General features: G+C 36.9%; 1 protein-coding gene across 1 annotated transcript in view; it reads left to right on the top strand.

Annotated features, from left to right (window-relative positions):
• Positions 1–17,474, top strand: part of RIPK4 (receptor interacting serine/threonine kinase 4) — a 35,603-nt gene extending 18,129 nt beyond the window's left edge. The window contains exons 2-8 of the mRNA XM_034423961.3: positions 4,801–5,092; positions 10,579–10,727; positions 11,588–11,637; positions 12,362–12,520; positions 13,537–13,637; positions 13,754–14,009; positions 15,197–17,474. Coding sequence (XP_034279852.2) covers positions 4,801–5,092; positions 10,579–10,727; positions 11,588–11,637; positions 12,362–12,520; positions 13,537–13,637; positions 13,754–14,009; positions 15,197–16,374 — 2,185 coding nt within the window. The 3' untranslated portion in view covers positions 16,375–17,474. The remainder of the gene's footprint in view (positions 1–4,800; positions 5,093–10,578; positions 10,728–11,587; positions 11,638–12,361; positions 12,521–13,536; positions 13,638–13,753; positions 14,010–15,196) is intronic.
• Positions 17,475–18,417: the final 943 nt, after the last annotated feature.

Raw genomic sequence — 18,417 nt, 5'->3', positions numbered from 1 at the left:
AAAGCACAGAGTATAAAGCATTTTGTTTGAAATTTGAGAACTGTCCATTCCTGCCAAATAAAGAAATAATAAATAATGGTAATAATTTTTCCACTTAACGTTGGCTTTTATATTGTAAAGGTGAAGTATTCATAGCTAAAGTGGCCTCTTTCAATGAAAATTGTTTAAATAGATATCTAAATTAATGGTTAATTAAATAGATATTTAATTCAGAGTCATTTAATATCTTTTTAATAGCTTGTTCAGAGATTATATTACATATAACACACACACACATACATACACGCACACACTATATATAGATATAAATATAGATATATAGATTTAGTTTACTGCCTTAAGTGTTGTGAGTCACTCAGAGTCACCTTATAGTGAGATGGGCAGCAAACAAATTTAATAAATAAAGTAAAATAAATAAAAATAAATTACGCCAGCTGAATATTTCTGCCACTAAGCTGGCTTTCACCTTCTGCGTGAGCTGTACAGTTGTTCAACTGAATGGTGATAAAGTGTGAGTTAAAAACATAGAACATAGGATAATGGGTTTGGAAAAGACCTTAGAGGTTTTCTAGTCCAACTCTCTGCTCAAGCAGGAGCTCTATACCATTTACTGTAGGACAAATAGCTGTCCAGTCTCTTTAAAACTTCCACTGATGGAGCACCCACAACTTCTGGAGGCAAGCTGTTCCATTGAATTGTTCTCACTGCCAGGAAATTTCTTAATTCTAGGTTAGATCTCTCTTTAATAATCTTCATTACTTCTTGTTCTGCCCTTAGGTAGTTTGGAGAAAAGGTTGACCTTCTCTGTGACAGCCCCTCAAATATTGGTCCCAGTAGTATTGTAACTAATGCACTAGCCAAAGATATACGAACTCTCCTTTGACCACAGCTTCTATCTGATGTTTTAGTAGAAGCCAAGAATCTGAGAGGATCCTGAAGTATTGACCAATTCCTTCAGGGACAGCAAGAGGCCACTGTGAACAACTACCAGGAATGATGTCATTGCATTGCCTGTTTCTTATGAATGGAAATAGCTCCAGTCTGGTAGGATTTAGTCTGGGCTTCTTTCACTTCATCCAGTCTTCACAGTCTCCAGATACCACTTCAGGACTTGTATAGCATCTTTGGCCCAGTCCAGAGTGGCAATATGTAACTGAGTGTCAGCATACTGATAATACCTTACCTTGAACTGATGGATGATCTTCCTAGTGGTTAACACGGGGAAAGCATTGAGTCCTGACAATCCCATGTTAGAAGAAAGTTGTCAAGTGCATACAGGTCAGGGGAGGGATTTTCCAATAGATAGCACAGTATTGTTACAAGAAATTTCAAATTTCCTATTGAAAGAAAATTAGCAATACAACTTTTTAAAGGTTGAATATAACTGTGTAGTATAACTTAATGTTTTTACCAAGGTTAGTGTTGCTAACCAACATTGACCAAGTCCCACAGCTGCATTAGGGGGATCCTGCCACTCTTTTGAAGACTCCCTTATTGTTTCTGCTGTCCTAAGGAAACAAGCAAGAAATGGTAATGATGGCACCCATTGAAGGGTGCATATCCAGAAGGAAGACTGAGCATAAAGCAGATTGGGCAACTTTGAGGTTAAGATTGAAGTAATTTTATCCACAGCTTCCTTAACATTGTGAACTTTGTTTGTGCCTTACAAGAGCTTCTTTTACAACATGATCTTTAGCTTGATGACTTGCTTCATTTTTGTATTAGTTTAGGGGAGTGGCTGGTCTGACCACCTTAGTTAAGCTTCATTTCAGTATCAAAGAAATCAACATCCTGAATCCTAAGGTAGCTGGAGCCTGATGATTTATATGTGCTCAGGGAGAAGAACTGTTGCTCTGTTTATTCAGAGACACTCCCTTTTTTCATATCATGTCAAAGCACTGTAATATTTCTCTTTGAAGACATCTCTTTTAAAGGATACTTGCTTCAGGGCAAAAAAAAAAAAAAAGCAGTCATTGTAAATACTAAAAAAAGAACCCACCATCTGTTCTCATACTTTGTAAAGAACTGGGGTGCGACAAATAATTTTTTAAAAGGGGGGGGGTCTAAGTCTTAAGAAAGCTTGTTTATCAAGTCATTAAGAAGGATATAACTAATCAACACTAAAAACTAGCAGCACTCTACTAGATATTTTCCTTTGAAACATGAACTTGTTAATTACTGTGTACCGTAATTTGAATGACTAATGCTGATTTCACTTATTTCCCATGGAATTCTTTCCTGGGACATGATAATCATTCCCTCCAATTTTTTTTTTGTCTACAAATTCACTATATACTGTAGCAAGAATGATGTAGTATTGCCTCTTAAATGGCCCTATTTTACATGGTATGTTGTAATTCCACCAGTATTGTTAGAAATTGTTATTATGAGCCTGCATACAATAGTCTCTGTATTTATTTTTAAGATCCTATCCCTTGTTTTCTTATTTATTATTTGGCTTGCTCAGTGCTATAACTAAAGTCTCTCAGCTAGATGAAGTGAGGATGTTTTTTCTGCTGTTGTATACCAGGGTAGTACAAATCTTGAAAGGAATGCTTCACTTCAACAAAGATTGAACCAAAGCAGTCTCCCAAGTGCCACTCACCGAAAACTTCCAGGCAGTATGAAATAGTTTATCAAAGGAAATTGCCTTGAATCTTTGCTTTGATATAGAAAATAATATTGCCTGGGTGAAGTGAAATTAATATGCTGTTACATTTCTCATATGTTCATCTCTTTAAGTTGCCTTCCCTTTATTAGGGAAGACTATTTTTTTAGTATTAGTGCCAGAAAAAGCAAGTTACAAATTCTCTACTTGGTTTTGTTTTGTGTATTAGGAAATATACTGTGAGTGCTGCAGGCTAGATTGGGAAATCAAAAAATCTGCTGGAAAAAGCAATGGGAAACCACTTTTGTATTTTTTCCAAGAATACTACATGGATGTGTTTATTAAGTCATCAGGAGTTGAAGCTGCTCAAAAGAAATGTTATCTTTTTGTATCAGTCATTCATACAAGCCTATGTTGCGTTCTTACTTTCAGAAAAGTACCGTAAATACAGTAATTTACAGTAAATAGCTGATTGCTAATTGTGTTTTCCAGTACTCCAGAGTTACATGTTAGTGTTGAAAGAAATACCTGGTCAAGCTCCAAGCCGGGAATAAAATGGAGGTTGCTTAAGAAAAAAATGTTTATTGATGAGCTGAACCAACAACAGCCTGCAGTTCTGGGACAACTGAGAAATTAGTTTGATGAGTGCAAGGATTTTTATACAGTTTACAGTATTTTATAATTTTGAGGTTTGCTTTTGTGCTTTTATTATTTGATTGGTGGTGGGTTAATCCTATTATGTCCTAAAAGTCCTGTCCTGTCTTTCTTAATCCCATCAGCTGGAGCTGAAGGTGTTTTGTTTATGAACAGATTGGCCTGGATTTCTCAATGGGCACAAACTATCCATCGCTAAAGACTTCAGGCATCTCCTGGAGGCTGTTGGGGCTGTTTCTGCATTTTTAAAGATTTTTCTCCATTTCTCCTTTGGGGAAATATAATATTCTGCCTCTTTTAATATTCCTCCAAATAGTTCATTCTTGGGGGGGGGGGGCTTCCCACAATTTCCCCCTTTTGGACTATATATATTTCTGCAATAGAGTAGTTAATGTCTGGAACACTCTACCTGATCCTGTTGTTAGCCTCTCTAATCCCCATACCTTTTACCTTAAACTGTCTACCATGGACCTTTCATGTTTTTTAAAGAGGTCCCTAAGGGGGCGTGCATAAGCGCACCAGCGTGCCTACTGTCCCCATTTATATGTATTCATTCTATGTGTTTATGGCTATGTTTTGCTTGCTTATTTATGTTTACATATATTGCCGAACCTATGCACTATCAGAATGATCTCTGTACTTCCTGTATACCTGGCACATCATGAGGGATATTTGGCTGGCATCCTTCCTTGGATGTTTGTTGACATGGGAGTGATTTTGCAGGCTACTGGGGCAAGGGAAAATAGACTGGTGGCAGTAGCAGAGAAAGATTCCCATTATTATTATGGCAGCGGTCCCCAAAAGGAGAGATTTCTACTCATGAAGGTCTAGCAGTCAGGGCAAAAGTTCTGTTAAATAGAAAAGAAATTTATAGTATCCAATATTCTGTGCCAATTCTTTTTAGATATTTGATGTCACTTCCCTTGAATTTTCAGTCAGGTTGAAGCAAGCACATGTCCCAAAATTCTTCACAACCTTGATAATGAAAGGCTGCCCATTTTCAAGGGTTGCTTCCTGAACCTGCCTTAGCTCTTAGTTTAGTGCATCCAGGGCTTGTGATGTAAAATTGAGGTCAGCCAGTGTGATTTTGAACCCCAGATTTGGTACACCTAATTTTAAGTGATCGCTTATTTTACAGCCAAAGTGTAGTCTCCAAATTTTGAGTTAACTATAATTTATTATTGATATTGAACGTCTTTTTAAAGAAATGAGAGAGGCTTTCTTGTTTGCTTAAATCTCTTCTGCCCTTTCTCAAATTGGAAGAAGTTTTTCCAAATCTAAACATAAATACAGACAAAATGTTTCAGCAGAATGTATTACTGATGAATGGACTTATGGATTTAGTTTGCAGCTAGATTTGAGTTACCAACCATACTTGATATTCTGCTTTTTAAATAATAGCATGAATGAATACGCCTCTGTTTTTGTAGATGAAATTTCCATTAAATTAAAAAACATTTTATTCAAAATATCAAAGCTACTAAAAGCTAAGTACCCCACTGGTAAACTAAATCATGTATTTCACATTTTTTATCTAGGGAGCGTATGGAACTATTGGAGGAAGCAAAGAAAATGGAAATGGCAAAATTTCGTTACATTCTTCCAGTTTATGGCATTTGTAAAGAGCCTGTAGGGTTGGTCATGGAATACATGGAAACGGGATCTTTGGAGAAGCTCCTGGCCTCTGAACCGCTTCCCTGGGAGCTACGTTTTCGAATAATCCACGAAACAGCTGTAGGCATGAACTTCCTTCACTGCATGTCCCCACCTTTACTTCACCTGGATCTTAAGCCAGCCAACATCCTGCTTGATGCCCACTATCATGTTAAGGTACGTCACAGTCTTTCAGAATATGATTCCCCATTTTTTTTACCAATAGGTTCAGGATGAGAGAAAGCATATTCACTTACCACCACCTTTTTAAAAAAATGTATTTATTGCATTTATTGATCAAATTTATACTGTATAAATTTCACTATATAAGTGATTCTGAGCAGCTGACAAGTAAAAATAATAATAAAAATCCTTACAAAATATAAAAAGATGAGAGAACGTTGTCAAATCACCAACCATTCCCAGGGCTGTGTACCACTATTGAATTCCCATGTTAGTTTGACTCTAAGCCAGCTCTTAGTGTTCTTCTGGAAGGCCACAAAAGTGGGGGCCAACCAGGGGTGGGTTCCAAATCCCGTCGCTACTGGTTCACTTGTGCACGCATGCGCACATGCACGGCACTTCTGTGCATGCGCAGAAGTGGGTGGGCGAGTCTCCCACTGTTATCAGTTGCCCTATCAGGTGTGAACTAGTGGCAACCCACAACTGGGGCCAACCTTACCTTCAAAGGCCAGGTGTTTCATAGGACGGGCCAATGGCAGAAAAGGCTCTCCTCCTAGGCCTTGGCAGTCAAAATAGTTTAGCTGATGAGGCCCTTCTTGCTGGCCTGGGTGGAATGGTTCAGTGTGATTGAGATGAGATGGTTCCTCAAGTAATCTGGCCCCATACAATGAAGGGCTTTAAAGGTCATAACCAACACCTTGAATTGGACCTGGAATCAAACCACCACTCAAAGCAGCTTACACAGCAGAAGTCTTATATGTGCAGTCCTAGTGGTGCCCATAACTATGCATGTCCCCAGCTCTGCACCAGCTGAAGCTTCTGGAAACTTTTCAAGAGTAGCTCCAATGTAGAACATATTCCAGTAATCCATGTAGAAGATGACCAGGGCGTAAATGACAAAGAGAAAGGGTTCCCAGTCCAGGAAAGGATGCAACTGACCCACAACTTGAAGGAGTTGTGAGTCCAGGAGGATCCCCAGATTGTGCACTGGGTCCAGCTGGGGCATTGCAACCCCATCCAGGACCAAAGAACTAAAACCCTAGATAGAAAAGAGCCCCGAACCCACAGCAATTCAAGGGTTCAGTTGATGCCTGTTGTTCCCCATCCAGATCCCCACAGCCTCCAGGCACTGTGAAAGAACATCCACAGTTAAATGCCTTAGCCTTTAAATTTTTTGTATATTTACTTACCAGGGACATTGATAAAATTGAAAAATTACATTAATGGGGATATTCATAAATCTGTCATCACATGTGCATTTTGTCTGGCCCTTTTTGGGCTTGTGAAAACTCATTTCAAAACAGAACACAAATGCAAGTAAAAAAAATCAGAAGTATGCATTTACTAGAATGTAATAAAGTTGAAAGAGAAAAAGAAACAGGTGAGATCCTGGATCCAAGTCTATGTCCTATCTCTCATTTGCATCGTTATATCTGGCAACTAAATAAACAGAAATCATAGCAACAGGGCTTAATTTTTAATCAAAGTTTATTATTTGCCAAACAATACTTCCTTCATTATAATTCTATATAAAGAGCCACTAAGATGTACCTGGTATTTCGCAACAGCAATCTTCTAGTTGATGTCTAGAATTGTTAACTACTTCCTCTTTAAGTAAGTTTGGAAGTCTGCTGCATCCATCACAACCAATATCTTTCCTCAGTCAATTTAGCGCTTACCATTGTTATGAATGGCTTGAATTCTGGGCACGAGTTAAATTGCTGTAGTACATTAGATAAATTACTTTGAAAATTATTTTTGAAGGCAGGCTCTGGAATTTGGGCTCTAAATAGATATTCAGATTCCTTTTTCTTGCAGCAATCCAATATGTGGATAGGCACACTCTCCTTAGTTGTTCACAGTCATATTTGCCTTATGTATGTCATAAGAGTATAGTGCTGCTGTTACCAGACGAGCTTCCTATGATTGGATATGTATCCCCAACACACTTAGGGAAGGAGCAGTTAATGTAGGGTTGAAGTCCATTTTCTATCGTCTCTATCTGAGTGACTGAGAGATGATGAGAGAAGCTGGGATTTGTAGTTCAGTAACATTTGGAGGGATGTCTATGAAGATTCTCAGTCACCCATGTCATGGTTATCCCAAAGGTGCTTTTTTCCAAGAGGCAACTGGACTTTCTGGTTCCCCACCATCCAGTCAGAGCTGAAAAAGCTTCTTGGATGAGAAGCAAAACGTCTTCAAAGAAAATCCAGAAAATTCAGTTGCCTCTTGGAAAAAAGCACCTTTGGGACATTTGGAGAGGATATATTGTTCATCCTGAGCTTGTAGAAAACTGACTCGGGCTTTTTTAAAATGATATCTTAGGTAAATACATTAAGAAAGAATCTTAAAAATTATTTTCTGAAGGATTAGTGGTGATGCAGATGCCCTTGTTCTTATATAAAGTTTTATGTGATTGGTTTCCTTCAATTGTATATGAATAATATACCTAGTACATTATCTAGGTTGCATCATCATATTTCTTCCAATAATCTTTTGGTTTAAAACAGGCTATTATTTTGAAAGAATTGTGGTATTGAGTAAAATTTGGAAGTCTTGTATTTTATGTTAAATGCAAAATCTTGAATCACTGTTTTGACCCTGTCCAATTGTAGCCTAACTGAAATTTTGTGTGTGTGAGAGAGAGGGAGGGAGGGAGGGAGGGAGGGAGGGAGGGAGGGAGATGTAGGGATGTCCAACTTGAGCTTGGGGATCCTACGTTACAAGCCTGTGCTTTAAAATATAGATTCATACTAAGAACTGAGAAATGCTCAGTGATTCGTAATGACTTTCCCCAAATATATGAACCATTATAACTGGTTGGTATGCATTCTGTTCTGAGTAGGAATAAAATTTCATGGTGTTTTTGATGATGCAATATTTTTTGCTACTTAACTAGCCAAAAACAGGAAAAAAATTACATTATTTTAAATCCATTATTTTTCTTTCACCAACCAGAAGCAGAATGTAATTTAAATTTCCCTATTTTTTTTCTAATTTTTCCACATCATTTTTTATAATCTAAACTGTACAAAAACAGTGAAGTTAGAATATATTTATACCCATTATCTCTTTCCTTTCTTCCTTTCTGCTCCCACTACTTTTGCTACTTCCTTGTTATTCATTTATAATTAAATGTGTTTTAGTTCCCCAACCCATTGTAAACAGCACTTAATCATAATAATGACCCTTTACCATCTGGCTAACTTTTAAAAATCCACGTGTAAGTGATTTGCAATAATGTATACATAATATTATCTACCCTAACTTTAGAATGATAAATTACAAGTCAAAATAAATAGTCCTTAATTAGCAGGTGCCAGAACATTTTGTTTTTTCTCTTCTCTGACTCTTATTCCCTCCAGATTGCAGTCCATACATATATAGGTAGTCCTTGACCTACAACAATAATGAAGCCAAAAATTTCTGTTGCTAAGCAAGACATTTGTTAAGTGAGTTTTGCCCCATTTTATCATCTTTCTGGCCACAGTTGTTAAGTGAATCACTGCAGTTGTTAAGTTAGTAATATGGTTGTTAAGTGAATATGGCTTCCCCATTGACTTTGCTTGTCAGAAAGTCACAACAGGTGATCACATGACCCTGGGACACTGCAACTGTCATAAATATGCGTCAGTTGCCAAGCATCTGAATTTTGATCATGTGACCATGGGGATGCTGTAAAGGTCATAAGTATGAAAAATGGTAATAAGTCACTTTTATTAGTGTCATTATAACTTTGAATGGTCACAAAATGAACTGCTGTAAGTCGAAGACTACCTATATGTGAAATCAATTGAATTTAATTTGACAGGGTTTCTGAATAGGCATGTTTTCCTGGTATGGCTTCTACTGCATATCATTTTATCCCAAAGATTTAACTATAGTTGAGTCTTATAAGAAGAGCTTTATATCTTTATATACTCAGGAAATAGAAAGCTGTACAAGGTACCAATAGTTGATATGCTGGCATTATATTGTTAGAGTGCTTTAGTAAACAAATTCTTAGGATATAGAGAATGTAAAAGGCAATGTTTCTGCCCAGTGGTTACAGAAGCATGGATGATTAACAGCAGTTATTTTGAGACTGCTAAATTGTTTCTTTTTCACCCTTTTAACAATCTTCTGTATTGGGAACACAGATTATATTTTGGTTTTGAAACCTAAATAAATCAAGTACAAATTTGGAGAAGTATTGCTCATATTTTACAAAATAATTCTCTGACACTGGGCTGGCTATAGAGGGGTAGGAGTTTTTCCTTATAAAACTTTTTCTTTATTCTCTGGACCAACATATTCGCTACCATTTAGGCAAAACATATCCTTCTGAGTTGATCTTTTCATAATCAAACCATTCACTCAGCCTGTTAAAATCTGTCATGTATTTTTGAAATACTTATTGCTTGGAGGGAAAAAGCATTAATTTTTGAGGAAGAGTATAATTGGGAATCTAATTAGAATTAAGCATTTAAGACAAAATAATCTCAGTATTTGATTTCTCCCTTCAAAAAAACTGAAGGGTTTTAATTTTGGCTTGGCTTGTACTGGACAAGATGTGCTTGTTGTGGTAAAAGGGGGAAAAACATTTTTGGTATCACAAGGACAAATTGTATAATGGCCTGAGTCTCTTTGGCTCAAAATCTAGTTTGTCAACTACTTGAAAAGCTACACTGAATAACATATATGTACAATGTTTCTTATACACATGGAAGAAACTGGATGTGTGGAAAATGAAATGCAGAAGGCAATGATAGGTGCCTTTCACAAAACCATTGCACTTTGAAATCACAAACATGCATGCTTGCATTGATGAGCTGATTAACTCATGTAATGTTACATAATAAAATACACACACAACCTTTGTCCCTGTTTGAGAAATTATAGCTCACTTATTTTATGTTGACATTTCTGTTTGGGGTTCCTTTATTTAAGAATAGCAGCAGTACTGAAGTTTAAGTGTACTTCACTTGAGGGAGGGATATTTTCATTTTTGATGGGAGATTAGTATCTCTGCCTTTTTGCCTTATGTGGAAGGCAAAAATGCATTGATGATAAATAACTGAGCATATTGTATTTTAGACTTGAATACATGTGCATCTATACATGTTCAGCATTCTATATGTCTTGGGTTAGCGCTGGGTTAGGGTTGAATACTTGTATATTGTGCTATATTCATAGGAGTTAGCCTTGTAATAAGATGGGAACTATAACATTCCCTATAATTATCAGACGAATTAAAAAAGTGAACACACTAGGAAGTAACCAAAACTATTCTTTTGACAGCATTGGCTTGATTTGAATAGGCTATTTCGATTATTAGTCATCTATTTTGGTTGGTTAGTTGGTTGGTTTTTGCCAATTATGGACGGCATGGGGACAGGTTGGGTTCACATTTTTGCTTTCCAGTTTTACACAGTAGTCTAGGAATGCAAAATAGGAAGATGGAATATTTGGAAAAAAATGAAACCTCTCATTTTTATCAGATTTCAGACTTTGGATTGGCCAAATGCAATGGGCTTTCTCATTCTCATGATCTCAGCATAGATGGACTTTGTGGAACTATTGCATATCTGCCACCAGAACGAATTAAAGAGAAGAATAGATACTTTGATACAAAGCATGACATATATAGGTAAGTCTACAGTATTCTGGGTTTTTTCTTTTCTTTCCTTGTTGTATCTATTTCTTATTGGTAGCTGCTAGCCACAGCCTAGGTATCTTTAATTTATTTATTGATTTATTGATTGATTGATTGATTGATTGATTGGTTCGATTTATATGCCCCCCTTCTCCGGAGACTCAGGGCGGCTTACAATGCGTTAAGCAATAGCCTTCATACTTTTGATTATACCTGCTTAGTAGGACTTTCGGGCCCCCCTAAGCAGTGTTCTTTTTTTATACAAAGTTTATTGCCCCCACAATCCGGGTCCTCATTTTACCTACCTCGAAAGGATGGAAGGCTGAGTCAACCTTGAGCCCGGTGAGATTTGAACTTGCAGTAGTTGCAGGCAGCTGGTGCTACTTAATAGCACTTTAGTCTGCTGCGCCACCAAGGCTCCTATTCAAATTAAATATAACTGTGCTGAATAGACTCTGGGATAATTCAACCTGTAGCAAGCCTGGTGCTATGAAACCTTCAGCAGCTTTGAAGACAGTTGCTTCCAAAAACTGATTTAAAAACTGTGACTAGAATCACAGAATAACAAAGTTACTGCAAAAGTGGATTTCCAGAGCCTCCATTTCATTAGACGTGGCACTTGCAGTCTGGGATTGTAGAGCCATTTGTGAACTGCACACCAGCATGTCATCTTTGATCCAGAAGGACTACCCTACAGACTATTGCCAGAGAATTCTTATGTTCTTGAAATCTTGACGAGTGTTGCCATTTCAGATCTGATAATCAGATGTAATTAGCATTACAGGTTGTAACTGTAAACACAGCATGCTATATGCATTAATGGTTTTATAAAGGTATTAATTATGTCTTTGCAGCTTTTCCATTGTTATCTGGGGAGTTCTGACACAGAAGAAGCCTTTTTCAGGTAAGCAAAACATCTCTTCTTGTTAATCATAAGTGTAAATGACTATGTCAGACAAAATTCTTCCCTGGACAAAATGTGTTTATTGTGATATGGTTACTCTTCAGAATATCCAGCCATAATAACTGATTACATTCATCCATTCCAACTACTAAAATATTGTCCATATCATATGAGAAAGGTTTTCCTGCTATTGTTTCTCTCTTAAAACCTATCCTGGGATGTAAGAAATTCCAGAAAGGAATATTGCATTTAGCATTCATGCTAGTCATGGAGGTATATGAGATGAAGTCTCTAAAGAAAGAGCAGCTGAATTATATGGAGTTGCTTATAATGTGGGATAGCATGTAAAAAAGCCAAATAAATGACTTCTACCACCAATATTAGCTCTAGACCTACTTTAAGGATTATGATTTACAGCTATTGAAAAGAAATGCACAAGGTGCATTTTCCATCTCTGGCTCCAACACTGAGCCTCTGATTCTTTTAATGCATCCATGTATATTGTTCATCTTTTTCTTTCATCCTGTTCAAATAGGGTAAGAAAATTATCCAGAACAGCCCATTTATAGATAGTGTAACATGTACAGCATGTTACTACATGCTGAAGGATTAGATGTTTTAAAAAAAGAATCTCATGGATGGAAAAATGTCTGCCTAACACTAGACCAGGAATCTTAAAAGGAAGCACCTACCAGATATGTATTTTCTGCTTTCTATTCTGTAGAAGAAAATAACATTCTACACATTATGGTGAAAGTGGTTAATGGTCATCGCCCAGAACTGCCACCCGTCTCGAAATCCAGACCTCGTGCATGTAATAACTTGATCAAACTGATGCAAAAGTGCTGGCAAGATGACCCTAGCAAGAGGCCAACATTTAAAGGTAAACTTTGCTTCTAATCAAATTCCCTGGTAAAATAATGAGTCATTTCAGGGTAAAAGCCTGTATTAATCCCCAGTGGAGCCCCACCAAAATCTTGTTAAAAATGATGAATACAAAATATACACAATACAGGGAACATCCTATTACAGGAAAAGGATTACAGGAGAACTTGTCTAAACATGAATAGTTGATTTAGGCATCAGATGTGTACCAATCTAGTCAACTCCCCAAATTGTTGCCTAGGGTGGAACTTTCTAATCTGAATTAGCTTTGCTACAATATATTCAACACAAAGCAAACATATTAGAAGCCCTATTTATGATTCTGGCTTCAGTGGTGTAAATTAGTTCTGGATGTTTAAAAAGCATTGAGATGCCATAGCAGGGCCAACCAAACCTGAGGTGAGATTCTTGCCCCCCAATCTATGTACTTAATTGGCATTTGAGTCTACCTTTTTTCCAATTAAAAAGAGAAGGAGAAGAAGAAGAAGTAGCTACTCAATTGCCTCCTCCATAAAGTGTAGCAACTGTTGCCCAGAGTTATCTTGCAAATATCTTTTGAAGGGGGAGCGGAAATAAGAGCCAGAAAAGTATTGGCAGCTCTTTTTAAAAATGCTTAAAGTTGAAATAAACTTTGATCCTTCTACAATTACTGTTCTCCAATTTGTTGAACAGATTAAAAGATGGGTGTACATTTCTTTTTAAAATGTTGAATTGGCATTCAGTATTTTGCTTCAGTTGAATAAATCAGGATCACATTGTATTATATTGATAGTGCAGAAATTCTTCACAGTTGTGTGTTGAGGGATTTTTTTTTTTAAAGGTGGGAAGGTGTGTATTGAGCTGGTGAGAATGGCTGTTCCTTTGTGATTAATTATGTTGTTGGAGAAGTTAATTGAGCTACTAGGCAAGGCAAAACAACTAACCATTATCTGAATTATCTGTAAAATATCCCTTTAATGAAAAGGGAGACCTATAGCAAGTGTGAAGAAAATAAATTGTATCTTTTTTTTTTAGAAATTACTTCTGAAACGGAAGAGCTCTGTGAAAAACCAGAGTATGAGAATAAGGAAAGAGCAGTTGAGGGGGATGCAAAGGCTTCTCAGACCTATCCTAAGGTATTTATTTGAGCAATGTACGGAAAATTGGGTTTAATTTTAATATGTTCTCTTATCTTTCACTCAACTTATATTTTAATTTGAAGTGTTTCTTTTCCCCATTTCCTATTTTCCAGGAGATGTCCAATATTTCCCAGTTAAAACAAGAACCTGATCCTACATCAGTTAAAGATTACAGCCTGTCTGAATTGTTGTCCCAGCTGGACTCAGGAATTTCACAGACGGAACAGCCCGAGGAGCTCAGTCGCAGTGCATCTGAATCTAGGCTTGCCACCAGTGACAAGAGACTGTCAGGAGTGTCTTCTGTAGACTCCGCCTTTTCTTCACGAGGTTCCTTGTCACTGTCGTTTGAGAGAGAGAATTCTGGAAGTGGTAAGTTTTGTTTGGCAAGATGTAGTCAAATGTATATATTTGAGCTAGGGGCAAAATAAATTCAGAAAGAGATGGTAACTGATGTAATTGAGAGAGCACAAAGCACCCTCTGATGCTTTTACTTTTTTATTTTATTTTTTTGCATGACAGCTGGCTGTATGAATTGCTTGACATGTTGCATATGAATTCCTAAATGCATTTCCTGTCATGTTATGTGGACTATGATCTTGGCAATTAATTAGCTAAATAGGCTGCCTGGATGTTATTCCATTTGCAATTACTAAGGGGTTATAGGAAAAGTGTTTCTATGCAAGGAGAAGTTATATTGATTTAAGTCAAATGTCTTTATATTAGCTTTTAAGAAAACAGGGGTAGTTACCAAAATTTGCTATCTGAATTACTTAATTGAAATACATCACTATGTGAACTTTTATATATGGAAATACCAGTTTGTAGTTCCTTCTTTAGTTTTTGAGAGCAGTGTTGATGATCGATGCAATATATGGGTTTTACAGCTAAGGCTGTAAAAAGACAGTTGAGGCACCAAACACTGAAGAACACATAACTGTGATTAAATGTTTACTTATATTGAACATTTGGGGCCAATTTGGTGTAGTGGTTAAGGCATCAGGCTAGAGACCATAAGTTCTGATTCCACTTTAGGTACAAAGCCAGCTGGGTGACTTTGGGTTAGTCACTTTCTCTCAGCCCTAGGAAGGAAGCAAGGGCAAACCTCTTCTGAAATATCTTGCCAAGAAAACTGCTGGGATTTGTCCCACTAGTTTCTGAGAATTGGATACAATTGAATGAAAAATATTGAATATTAGAATATTACTTATACTTAAATATTTAAGAATGTGTCAAAAAGCTAAACTAACTTTAGTTCTGTGGGTGAGCATGTGCCTTCTTTCATGTGCAAACTAATTTGAGCATATGTAGGTTAACAAGCCAAAAAGATAAATAAATAAATAATAAATACTAATAGCCAGATACCAAAGTATGAATAGCGAGATAAAAGCATGGAAAATTAGCCCAGAATTCAAAAAAGTGTGTGGAGGAGTACAGAATTTCCCAGTTGGAAGTACCAGCAGGGAAACTGTCATATTTTATCTAATGGAACTCTTGGGCCTTTTGTGCTTCTGTGAAAACCGGACTGAAATAGAACATTTTGTTTTTTGCTTCTCCAGACATAGGTGCCACAGATATCCAGAAAAGAAAGCTGGCTGAGGCAATCGTATCTGGAGACACTAGTAAACTGATGAAAATTCTTCAGCCTCAAGATGTAGACCTCATTTTGGATGGGAATGGTGGCCTTCTGCATTTGGCCATTGAATCAGGCCAAGAAGAATGTGTTAAGTGGCTACTACTGAACAATGCCAATCCCAATCTGACCAATAGGAAAAGCTCTACACCCCTCCATATTGCGGTAGAGAAGAAGAACAAAAGCATTATTGAGCTGCTTCTCACAAAGAAAATTAATGTGAATGCCAAAGATGAGGATCAGTGGACAGCTCTTCATTTTGCAGCCCAAAATGGGGATGAACTAATCACAAGAATGTTGCTTGAGAAGAATGCCTTGCTGAATGAAGTGGACTTTGAAGGAAGAGCACCAATCCATGTTGCTTGCCAACATGGTCAAGAGAATGTAGTGCGCATCTTTCTGAGAAAAGGGATTTATGTTGATGTCAGAGGAAAGGATAATTGGGTGCCTTTACATTACGCTGCATGGCAAGGCCATTTATCCATTGTGAAGCTTCTGGCCAAGCAGCCTGGAGTCAATGTGAATGCACAGACTGCAGATGGAAGGACCCCTCTTCATTTGGCAGCCCAGAGAGGACATTACAGAGTTGCTCGAATACTAGTAGAACTGCAGTCAGATGTCAACATAAGAAATGCACTTCTTCACACTGCCCTTCATGTAGCTGCTGAAACTGGACACACTAGCACTTCCAGGCTGCTTCTTAATCGTGGGGCAGATATAGAAGCAACAACAGCAGAAGGCTGCACTGCCCTTCACCTAGCAGCTCGTAATGGCCATTTATCCACAACCAAGCTGTTGATGGAAGAAGGTTCCAATATCCTGGCAAGGGGTCCTTTAAACAGGACAGCACTGCATCTTGCTGCTGAAAATGGACATGATGAGGTAGTAGAGGTCCTTGTCAACCCAGAAAATATAAATGATTCAGACGAGGAAGGGTTGGTGGCTCTGCATCTTGCTGCAAAAGGTGGACACACACAAACAGCTGAAGTTCTATTAAACCATGGTGCCTGCATCAATATGCAGAACTTTGCATTTCAAACCCCACTGCAGTTAGCTAAACAAAATGGGAGCAACACTATTATCACACTGCTCAGCCAGAGATAGGTGTTTGCTTTAAGTGTGGGACAGGCTAATGAGCATAGAACAGGCTAATTATGACCATAGCACGAGTATCTGCTTAAACTTCACATATAAGTCTGACTTCCATGTTAACAGAAGCTGCTTCTTGATGTGGCAATTCAGTCTAACAAACTGAGCAGGCAAGGGAGTAAGAGTCATAAGATTCTGGGTTCGATCTCACAATTCCGTGTAAAGGAGCGCTGAGTAAGCCTTTGGTGAAGACATGATGTTCTTTCCCCATAATTCAACATGGGTGTTGGCTGACTGGAAAGATGATTTGAAGAGATTAAAAAAAGAGAGAAGGTTATCCCTTGTTCTTTTCAGTGTAAAGTCAGTTTCTAATATTTCAATCATTCTTTACGTTCAATGGGTGATGTATCTTTAATTGTCACTCTGGAATGTTTTTTTAAAATTTATTTTTCCTTGACTATTTACAAGATGCATGAATCAATACAAGTATCTGCATTCCTGAAAAAGTACTGCAGGGATAATTGTCCTAAAGCCACGTAGAAATTAAAACCCCAGTTTTATTATTGAAAAAAAAGTAAGTGCCTATTTCAAAACTACACATTTCTAGTTCTCTGATGGTCAGTTTTTCCATGATTGTTATTATCGGCTAATGCTTACAATAACAATTGTGAGCATCCCTGTGTTAATTAGAAAATAATTTCTAATATGCAGTACCAGCTTCTGTATATATACAGTGTATATGCATAATATTTCAACATGTGATTAAATGGAAGAAAGCACAAGTACAATAACATTTGTACAAGTGTGCATAAGCACATGAAAATTTTATTTCATTAAATGTAAGAATAAATTGTGTCTGTATGTTTCTTTTTAAGTTTTGTAAATTACTGAACCACAGGTATAGCAATGTCTCCAAAACAGATTTATCATGTATAATAGACTAATATAAAAATATACTGTGTATATAATTCAGGACATTGCATGCTCTTTTTTCTACAGAAGAAAATGGAGGGTTTTTAGGTCTGGGTATGTTTTAATACACCTTTTGTAATGTTCATTATTTTCAGAAGTTCACAATTGATCTGTTTTACCAATAAAATAAGTTGTAAAATGGCTTTTGAGAAAATACTTGTTGTGCTTTATTTTTAAAGAACAGTTGTGTTTTATAACTTTATTTTTGTTTCCTTACATCATAGACACATCCCTGCCAGAAATATTTTGCCAGGGAATATTCCCTCCTTACAGAATGAGACTTGACTGCCCATTGCAGTTATAATGATCACTTTCAAAAACTGATGCCCCACTAATCAAATACATTTGATTACAATTCTTATTATGCCCTACCAGTATAGCCAATGGTTCAATTGAGATGATTTATTTTATTTAAAACATTTATATAGCCACCCATCTTAAACCAAACTGGGCATTTATACCAAGAGTAGAACGATATATACACAATAAAAGCATGATATCGGTCATAGTCAATATATCTGGAATATATCAGATTAGGAAGGCTGTTCCAAATCAAGTAGAAACAATATAACTACATGGATTCTCATGTTTGGTTTAAAAGGAATTCAATTAGCTGATTGAATAGTGATTTTGAAATGTGAGAATGTTGTTTCTAACAAAACACATTTTATTTTGCCACCAGTAAGAGTCAGCAGGCTAGTGATAGTTTGGATCTTTTCCTAGCTGCTCAAGAATATTAGCTGTAGAAAGCAGCAGACTGTTTGGAGACTGCTCATAATAAACTATGAATTTCAACATCCTCTTAAATAAAATGGTAATTGAAAAAAAGATTATACTTTGTCTTTATTGTTGCTTAGTATAGGATTGGGGAGAGGGTGTTAACATTTAAATTGGGTTTACGGAATGGTGCCATACTGTCAATTATGAAGGATTAAATTTCTCGAGAAAACATTTTTCTAGGTTATCTTTAATAATATCAGGGATGTGCTTCACATATTTCAGTACAATAACTTTAATTTCACCAAGCATCTTGTAATTTCCCAACAGTACACTGAACGTTGTGGTAGGAAAAATACACCAATGTAG

Source organism: Pantherophis guttatus, chromosome 5 (genome assembly GCF_059756535.1).
Source record: "Pantherophis guttatus breed Tessera chromosome 5, ASM5975653v1, whole genome shotgun sequence".
Classification (NCBI taxonomy): Eukaryota; Metazoa; Chordata; class Lepidosauria; order Squamata; family Colubridae; genus Pantherophis; species Pantherophis guttatus.
The sequence above is the reverse complement of the archived record's forward strand: the minus strand, read 5'-3'. Positions and strand labels throughout refer to the sequence as shown.